Source organism: Babylonia areolata, chromosome 23 (assembly GCF_041734735.1).
Source record: "Babylonia areolata isolate BAREFJ2019XMU chromosome 23, ASM4173473v1, whole genome shotgun sequence".
In the NCBI taxonomy this organism is placed as follows: Eukaryota; Metazoa; Mollusca; class Gastropoda; order Neogastropoda; family Buccinidae; genus Babylonia; species Babylonia areolata.
This window is the reverse complement of record NC_134898.1, coordinates 44009864-44020079: the sequence shown is the minus strand read 5'-3', so window position 1 is coordinate 44020079 and position 10216 is coordinate 44009864. Positions and strand designations below refer to the sequence as shown.

Genomic DNA, 10216 nt, shown 5'->3' with positions numbered 1-10216 from the left:
GGTGACAGAGTGAGCATGGTATGTACCAGTGAATGAGGGACAAACGTCCGTCAGCTGCCATTGGACAGACCCATTTCCTACACAACCAATGAGATCTGGACAGATGGTCAGCAGTGAGATGGGTGCTGACTAAAGCAAATAATCTCTAAAGATTACCCTGTGAACAGTTCAATGGCCACCTAAGGAGAAGCAGTATGAATGCAGATGGGCAAAAAAAAAAAAAAGAAAAAAAAAAGTGTATAAAGGCAATCAATGAAACTGATACAGAGCATATTTCTGAACAATGTACACTCTAACCTTGTAGTAAGTCTGGAATTTACAGGGAAAAAAAAAAGAAGAAAAAAAGGGGCTTCTTTTAAAAAGATCGGGAATATTGGTTGAGTGGAGTAAAAAAAAAAAAAAAAAAAAAAAAAAAAAAAAATCCTCCGTTGTACTAGAAATTGGAATTGAAAAAAAACCCAAAAAAACGAAGGATAAAAACGTTTTACACAGGGTTCATGAAAAAAATATGTGTAAATGAAATGCAAATATTACTATGATACACTGACCACACAACCTTTTGTAAATTAGGAGAGAGGAAAAAAAAAGTGTTGAGTGTCAGGCGAACTGCTGCACACTGACTGGAACTCCGATTTTTCTGTCTTTGATTTTTTTCATTATTGCCACTCTCAAAATATCACTAATATCTCAAACTGGAGAAAAAAAAGAACAGATCTCACAAGATTACAAATACTTGAGTTTTGATTCATATACTGTACCAAATGTCCCCCATCTCTGTGCAAAAAAAAAAAAAAAATAATAATAATAATAATTAAAAAAAAAAAAAAAAAAAGAAAAAGTTTCAGTTTCAGCAGCTCAAGGAGGCGTCACTGTGTTCGGACAAATCCATATACGCTACACCACATCTGCCAAGCAGATGCCTGACCAGCAGCGTAACCCAACGTGCTTAGTCAGGCCTTGAGAGCAGAGAAAGAAATATCAGAAGTTGCTTTTGTTTTAATCACTGAACGACAAGTTGTTTTTCTCATTGTAATTTATTTACTACTCTGGCGGAACGGACAACTGCGTGATTTTCTCACCAGAAATTTAACAGGTGTTTCCAAAGAACACCACCTCTAAACTATGAATGAACCATCTGTAGAAAAGAAGAAGAAAGAAAAAAAAAAAGGAAGAAAAAAAAAGAATCAAGGGGAATTTAATGTTACTACGAACATTACAGATACATATCTTAAAATATTAAACTCTCACTAAAAAAATAAATAAATGAAACATCTGTCAGCAGCAAGTAGATGAGCCAACAGATTGTGGCACAAATTCAAATAAAAACAGGTGCAGCACAGATTTTTTTTTCATTTTGTTGTGAAAGAGTAGAGCTATTTTTTTCATTTTTTGGTTTAAAAAAAAAAAAAAGCACCCCCCCCCCACCCCCAAAACAAAAACAAAAACTGCATAGGCATCTAAAAATCTGCAGGTGCTTTGAAACAAAACTGTCAACCAGTGTTGCTTCGCACGCACTAGTGATACCGCGCCAGGTACAAGTGGTGATGTTTTATAGCTTTTTATATAAAAAATATAGGCAGTAAGTGAAAATTCACTGCTGAGGGTTCCAAACAAAAAGGAAATCAGAACCATGAAGCATTTTTATATTATCTTAAGTAAATTAAAGCATATAATTATATATTTGTTTTTGTTTCTTTTCATGTATGTCTTCATGCACTGTTGTATGCTATCATGCACTGCTGCATACATATTCTTTCACAGGAAGCGCTTAGTACCTACTCTATGGGGAGTTTGCACCATATAAGTATTACATATTATTATCATTGAAACAGAAAAGTGTGGCAATGTCTTTGTGTTTGTAGCTTGTTTTCTTACCTTCTTGCAAGGAACTTTTGTTTATATTGCGAAGACAAAATTAAGTCTGAAGTCTCCATGTTTTCAGTACAGAATTCACTGGCGACCAAGGACATTACCATACTTAAAACAAAAAAACATAAAATGGGAGACTTTGTTTCTGTGATCAATCTGTTCTTATCCTGTATTATGAACATTACTTCTTTTTTTTTTCTTTTTCTAATTACGATTAACTTGTGAACACAAAGAACTGCTTAAAATTATTTTTTTCAATCTGATTTTCTAAAATAACAGCTGTACTTAAAAGACTTTCTTTTTGTCCTGTTGAATCAGTTGCATTTGTACTGCGACATTTCCAAATAAAATATTGTTTAAACCAACAGCCAAAACCTGCATCCAGACACTGAGAGAAATTTGAAAGATGAGTCTCAATCAGAAACTACATTTAAAAGAAAAAGAAAAAAGGAAAAGAAAGAAAGAAACCATCTGCCCAAACTCGACCTGCCTTGCTGAACCGATTCTGAACACTTGGAAATCCAGCTCTGATGACACACAAATCCCTTCCCGGCCCCCCACCCCCACCCACCCCCAGAACGCTTAGTCCAAACTGAAAAACACCATTAGCTCATTCCAAGCAGTCGCTAACTACAATAAATGAAGTGAAATGAAATGCAACTATCGACCCAGCCTGGTTTCCAAAAATAAACCTTTATTCTTCTTTTCTTTTTTTTTTAAGTCCAAACTTGTGACATGATACAGTGAGAGGGAAGCTACGAGCAATGTATGATATGCCGTGAATACCAGACGTCAAACTCTGCTGCTGTGAAGTCAGATCAGCCAGGTGCTGGTTGCTCAGTTTACCCTACAACCAACATGTCAGCGGTGGTGGTGGTGGTGGCTGTGGTGGCAAAAACATGGTGATTTATGCCACTGAGAGGGTTGGTGAAGCACGGAAAGAAAGAGGACTGGGAGCTGGCGGGGAGATAAGGGCCGGGGGGGAAGGTGGGGGGGGGTGGGGGGGGAGGGGGGGGGGGGACTGGAAGCAGATTACTGAAGGAGGAGGAGGAAGTCAATGGGGAAGGGGAGGTTGGGAGAGAGGGGCCGGGTGGTTATAATCAAAGATCTAGATGGTGGCCTTGGGGGTGTAGTCGGAGGCATTGGGGTTGAGGTCGGAGGCGACAGCCAGGTCCTCCTGGCAGAAGGAGGGGGTGGAGGAGAAGAGGGGGGAGGAGTTGCGGTCGGAGGAGCCTAGCGTCTGGTAGGACGTGGTGGTGCTGGGGATGAGGGCCATCACTTCCGCTATCTTCGACTTGAGCTCCCGGATCTCGTGGTCACGCTCCTGAAGGTCGTCTGCAAAAGGGGAACAGGAAGGAACACACCAGTGTAGCAGCTTGTTTGTACCGTCGATGGGTTTTTACCCCACGGTCCAAGTCTGGTTAGCCCAAATATACTGTATTGGTGATGCAGCCTATTTGTACCCTGCAGTTGGGTTTTACCACAGGATCCGTATCTGACTAGCCCAGACAGACTGGTGTTGCAGCCTATTTGTACCCCCCACTGAGTTTCACCTAAAGGTCCAAATCTCACTAGCCCAGATTAACTGTGGGTGGGGTCAATGTAGATTATCCAGGAATGACCCTTACCCCCAGGGCAGACTTCGGGAAATGACCCACCCTAGTCAGATTTTACCCCTCCTCGTCATGGACATGGGGGTCAATCTGGACTAGACAGACATCTTATGAAAGTCTTGGTGTCAAATGAATCACTTTTTAGTATATTCATCGCCATGGCTGCTTAAAGAATGAAACACTGATATCAATAACTTGTCATTAATACGCAAATGGAAAACGTTTATTCTAACATCACTGCTACGTTTATTCTAACATCACTGCATCTGTGTAATATTCACTAGCCATCTAACTAAAAAAAAACAAACCATAAATAATTCATCATGTGCTTGAACGTGATAAAAAAAAACTGCTTGTTGCTCTGCTGTTTATGTGTACACATATAATATGAATGAATGAATAAATGGTTTGGATACTTATATAGTGCCAATCCTCAATCAGAGACCAAGCTCTAAGCACTCTACAAACTCAGGGGTCATTTGCACAACAGGCTGCCTACCTGGGTAGTCAATTGATGGCTGCCATTGGGCACTCATCATTCGTTTCAAAATCCGTACAGAAAGACTTGTTTCTTCTTCTTCTTCATTCATGGGCTGCAACTCCCACATTCGCTTGTATGTTCATGAGCGGGATTTTACATGTATGACCATTTTTACCCCGCCATGCAGGCAGCCATACTCCGTTTTCGGGGGTGTGAGAGAAAGACTTGTTTAAAAGCAAAAGGACTCACTCTGCAGAACCTTGAGCATGTGCCTCTCCTTGCCGAGGGCAGAGAATAGATCCTGCTTGAAGCGCGTCTCCTGGGACAGGCTGTTCTCCAGCTCCACGTTCTTGTCCTGCATGTCCGACAGGGCCTTCAGCAGCACCTCCGCCTCCTTCTGGGCGTCCTTGTACTGTCGCAGGGACTGCACACACACACACACACACACACACACACACACACGCACACATACAGATATTATAATAATACATAACTTTTCTATGGCGCAATATATCCAGTACAAATGCTGCTCAAAGCACCTTACATCATCCAGATAGATGTAAACATAACGTAAAAAACATTTAACAACAGATCTTTGTCAGTCTGACACGTTCACAGTTGAGAATCAAAAAGCATAATCCAGCAAACAATAAAAACCTATCAAGTAAATAATGCTTAGATAAAAATAAAATACACTCCATAAAGTACACATTTCATTAACACACACACACACACACACACACGTGCACATTAACAGACAGTGGACTAGTAGCGAGACATCTTATCACCGAGTTGCCACAAAATTTCGGCCAAGAGGATCAAACATACAGGCCTGGTTTGCATCAGTTTGACATGGTACAGTATAAAGTACACATTAATCTGTCCTTGGAGACAATAAAGTTAAATCAACTTGACGACACACACAGACACATACAAGCACACATGCACACGCAAGAACACATGCATGCACACATGCAAACGCACACACATGTATGCGCGCGCACACACACACACACAAACACTCATGCACGAACATGCACACATACATACACGAAAACACAATAAGCACACATGTACACACACAACCTTTTTTTCTTTTCCAAACGAGATATCCACTCTTTGCATTTCTATAAATTTCACTACAACAGCAGGTGAAGACTGAACTGTTGCTGTTTTTCTTTCTCTCCACAATGACAACGGTGGACGGCGTCTTGCCTAATCATACAAACTTCAAACAAGAAAAAGAGAAAATGGTGGCGTTGGGACTTCTGAAAAGAGTCTAACCTCCACAAAGAATGCACACAAAATAAGTGTTTTCTACTGCTTTCCCTCCCTTTCCTTCTGTCCTTTCATCACAGTATTTTAATAATAATAACAACAACATTTCAATATTACTATCATCATTTTCTTATTATTATCATTATTATCATCACTGTTATCTTATTATTATTATTATTATTATCAGTATCATTAAAGGAAATTTTCTATGTAAAATTACGTTTAAATAACATACTTACCGTGACCCAACTAGTGCAGACTCCGGCAGGGGTCTGACATTCCTGCCTGTGCAAACTACTATCTGCCTATGCGGAGAAAACAAAACTACAACCAATAACCTCCCGGAAGTAGGTAACCTCCCCTTTGTCCCGCTGGCTAGCGCCCTCTTTTGACGGCAGCCATTATGACTCCTGTTCCTGTGCTCTCCATACGGCTAAGTTTTTTCGTTTTTTCTGTCTGTCTGTCAATTCTCTGGCGTTCTTGTTTTTTGTCAAATTTTGTCTCGAACCAGGTCACATAATTATATGGTTCGATTGCATTTATTATGTGCTCTACCTCACCACAGGGGTCCAGAGTGCGAATATCAATATTGGGGGGGAAATGGTCACAAAATCTTAACACCATGGGGTGCTAAAATCAAGACTTTTTAACAAGACAAATTAAATGTGTCAGTGACAAGGCACACACACACACACACACAAGCGTGCACACACACAAGCAGGCATACTTAAGATGTTTTGAATAATTATTTATTACTCTGACAGATTTCTGAATGCTTGAATTGAAGTCCAGTTGGTATGTACCTTTATATTTTTCTTATAAAGAGCATGCCTTATCTTCTTAGACTTATAGGAATGTTTGAGATAGTTACACTTTACCCTTAGTCCAATCTTTCGCACAGCAGAGCATGCTTTATCCTGTTATAGGAATGTTTGAGATAGTTTCACTTTACCCTTAGTCAGTCCAATCTTTTGCACAGCAGAGCATGCTTTATCCTGTTATAGGAATGTTTGAGATAGTTTCACTTTACTCTTAGTCAGTCCAATCTTTCGCACAGCTCTTCCTTTTAACCTCTGATGCATTTTATGTCTCCTTCCCTGTCTCAGTCATCCTACCGCCTCTTTTCATCACCCCTAACCCGTTTCCCCCACCCCCGTGTTCATGCATAGACATACTACATTTCCCCCCATCTAATATCACTTAACATATGTATGTATGTATATGTATGCATGTGTGTACATATATATGTTTCTGGTACGCATATATTAATAGCATTGGTCCATTTCATATGGAGCAATGTAGAGTAAAAATGAAGAACCTCAAATACATAGAACTACTAAGGACATATAGTTAGCGCTCTACAATGTTAATATATAAAATGTTGAATACATAGTTGATATATTCATGATGCATATTTTCTTGTTATGTAAATGTCTTCTGTTATTTATGTGAAAAATGTAAACGCAAAAATGAATAAAAAAAAAGTTTGAACAAAAAATGTATGTATCACTTAACACTGGAAAGATGTTAAACAGGAGAAAGAAAATGCACACACACACACGCACACACACACACACGCACACGCACACACACATAGAAAACAAACTGGAAGCAGTACCTGGGCCTCTCGTTCCAGAAGTCGGACCTGGTCCTCCCTCACTTTGAGGTCACGACGCAGCTGTTTGATGTCATTCTCCATCTCCCTTCTGCGCAACTTGCAGCTGTCTGTACACTCCCCAGTGCTGAGAGACAAAGAAGCAACAATAAAATAATAATAGTGCATTCATATATATTACATTATCATAATATCATATTATATATATTATACATTTCAAACCTCTCAAAGCACTTTACAACAGTATGTCAGACACACACACACATACATGTGCACCCCCCCCCACACACACACAAGCATGGAAGAAATGAAAGTTCATCCACGGAATACAGACGATGGAATGAAGTGCCTTCATTACACAGAGACTGACTGAAAAGGAATCTTGTTTCATTTTTTTCAAAGGATGCGAGTGAAGGACTGTGATGAAGTTGACCTATCACTGAGCAATTGAGTTTTCAGAGATTTTTTTTTTCAGAAATGCACACACACACACACACACACACACACACACGCAAACACACACACATATATCATACATGCACACAAAAATGTTAACAGCGATTACGTTTACTATATAAGACATACTGACAAAAGGAGCATTATTTAGACCTGCAAAAACCACATATTCATGTACATGTCTCTATCTTATCAAGTTGTCACTATTCATCTGAGTGTGAAACAAAACAAGAGAGGAAGCTTTCATGGCTAACATGTCATTGCTACCTGACTTAAAAACAATGAAAAAACATCTTTCAAAGACAAACACACACATGCGTGCGCAAGCATACAAACACACACACACAAAAACAGTTCCCAAAACCAATTTCTTCCAACTACCCACAAAACCAATGCCACTCCCCAAAATCATCACAGGCAGACACACATGGAAACCAATCCCCCACCCCCTCCCCCACCCTGGCCTTACCGACTGGCCGTCGCTATGGCCACGGCTCTGGCCGCTGCTGCCTCTTCAGCCTTCCTGGACTTCCTCTCCGACAGCAGCTGCTGGTCAACTGCCACCTTGGCCCTCTTCTCCTCAGCCAGCTTGCGTTCCATGGTGGCCACTGTGGCCCGGTCCTGCTGCCGCCCCGTCACCAGGTTGTGAAGTCTGCACACACCACAGGCACTCTAAGGTAATTTTTTGTTGCTGTTTTTGTTTGTTTTTTTTCTTTGCTGTCCCATCATCTGTCTGGAACAGTTTACCTCACAATCTTCGCCCCCCCCCCCCCCCCCCCCCCCCCCCTCCCCATTTCAATCTTTTAAAATTGGTCTGAAAACCATCTTTTTGAAAACACCTATGCATGGACCTTCCATCCCTTTCCAATGACATTCAGTTATAACCCATGCAAACTTTGTGTGTGTGTGTGTGTGAGTGTGTAATTAAGAAATACAATAGGCATGGTCTTTGAATCTGTTTTATGCTTTTTTGCCTCAAATCATTATTTTTTCTTCTTCCTTTTGTAAGTTATTGCGTGTGTGTGTATGTGTTTAATGTTTACTGTAAAGCACTTTGAACTCCCTGGAAAGTGCTCAACAAGTATCCATTATTATCATCATCCCCGCTGTTTCAGTGGCATTACTCCCACACACCACTCAGCCAACTCCCCCCCCCCCACACCCCCACCCCATTCTCCCCTCCTAGCCTCCAAACCCCACACACAGCAACATCCTGGTTCATCTGTTTGTGGTCCCAGCATCGGAAGTCCACAGGGAACTGTTGATGTTAGGTATCTAGAAGGCCACACCACCAAAGGAGAGCCTGTGCTGCTGCTGAAATCCCTTCGGTGGTGTTCAGTAGTGCCTATTCTGATTGAAACTTAGTAAGGATACCACCAAATAAGCAGTGAAAGCCAGGCAATGAAAGCAGTTTGAGGTACTGAGCCAGGTTAACCCTTTCAGTGCCGGGCGTTACTTAGGCCTGTGCTTCCTATTAGCCAGGTGGTTTCTGGTTGCTAAGGGTAATAATTAACAAAAAATTCTAGCGTGTATACCACTGCAAGAACATATACATAATCCATACTTTTCTGAATGGCAAATGAACAGACTACCAATTTCTCATAGTCTGAAGCTTACTTAACATACTGGTGAACTGTTACATGAGAAAAATGTATTTTCCATACTTTCTGAACATATGTCATAGATTGTTAGTAAAAGCAGCTGAACTGAACCTAGAAAATATATGAAAACTGAATGTTTCACTGTTCCTTATGTATATACAGAGTCATAAATTGTACTCCAAATTTCTGGAATTCTACACATTTTCAGCTCATTGTTTACACAGTTTCTTGGTAACTGCAATAGAAATGTGGTAAGCAAACTGTTTCTTTTCGCTTTTTATTTTTCAAGAGAAACAGAAATCACACACACACACACGCACCACGCACACACACACACAAGTCTTTCACATGCCATACGTGCCAGTGCCACACCCACTCACCTCATGCTCCCTTTCAGACAACATCAAAGAGGTTAACCCCTTCACTGCTAGTACGTTTTGCTATGGCCTATGCTGAGAAATGTTTTCAGAAAAACAAGAAAAACACGCCAATGATTTTAATTTGCTTATATTTCAAAAAGTACTGAAGATAAGTGCATAAAAGTATATATCAAATGAAAGAAAAATGAACCAAGATTTGGTTTTAATACTCAAATGTTCAAATAATGAGTCAATCTGACAGAAAAATTCCACAAAATGCATTAATAAAAAAAAAAAAATTGGGACTGTCATTCCATCATGTAGGTGCTACAATATCAACCAGTCTTTCTTGTGACTGTTGTGATCAACCACACACACTGTCAAGGCTGAGCAACAGTGTCTAGGTACATAAGACTCCAATACAGTCCACACAAAGAATGAAAAGGGTGTACTCACCCAGGATCTATCGCCAGTAAAAACGCTGTGTGTGGTACTTGCAGAAACAGTCTTCAAGACACAGTTTTGGTTTGCTGGGGCAGTCTGGGCAGTAGAACCCCACATCCTTTCTTTGTCCTTTCTTCCAGCAGACTCTGCACCTCCTTTGTGGCCAGGCCTTCTGTGGGGTAGGTGGGATGAAGTGTCATCCACACAAGACAAACAGTGTGGTCATCTTTAGCAGTGTCTTGGTCTTTGTCACCAAAAATCATGGCACTAATTACATCCTTCTGAAGTCCAGGAGTGTACTGCTGTTGCCTGCATTTTTGTACAGGATGTGTGCATTCAGCATGGCAATTTGTAGAAAATGCACACACAGCTATTTGTACCACTTCAGGGTTTTCCTTGTGACATCATAGGGCTGCAGCTGTTGGTCATGATGGTCCATGGCACCCATGTTTTTGTTGTAATCCAGAATTGCTGGAGGCTTGTTTACTGCCCTTTGGTCT

At 40.6% G+C, this 10216-nt stretch overlaps 1 protein-coding gene across 1 annotated transcript in view; it reads right to left on the bottom strand.

The window, feature by feature from the left end:
* Window positions 1-2903: 2903 nt before the first annotated feature.
* LOC143298021 (macoilin-like) overlaps window positions 2904-10216 on the bottom strand; it is a 30754-nt gene continuing 23441 nt past the window's right edge. The window contains exons 9-12 of the mRNA XM_076610682.1: window positions 7782-7964; window positions 6860-6983; window positions 4213-4387; window positions 2904-3204 (exon numbers count right to left, since the gene is read on the bottom strand). Coding sequence (XP_076466797.1) covers window positions 2978-3204; window positions 4213-4387; window positions 6860-6983; window positions 7782-7964 — 709 coding nt within the window. The 3' untranslated portion in view covers window positions 2904-2977. The remainder of the gene's footprint in view (window positions 3205-4212; window positions 4388-6859; window positions 6984-7781; window positions 7965-10216) is intronic.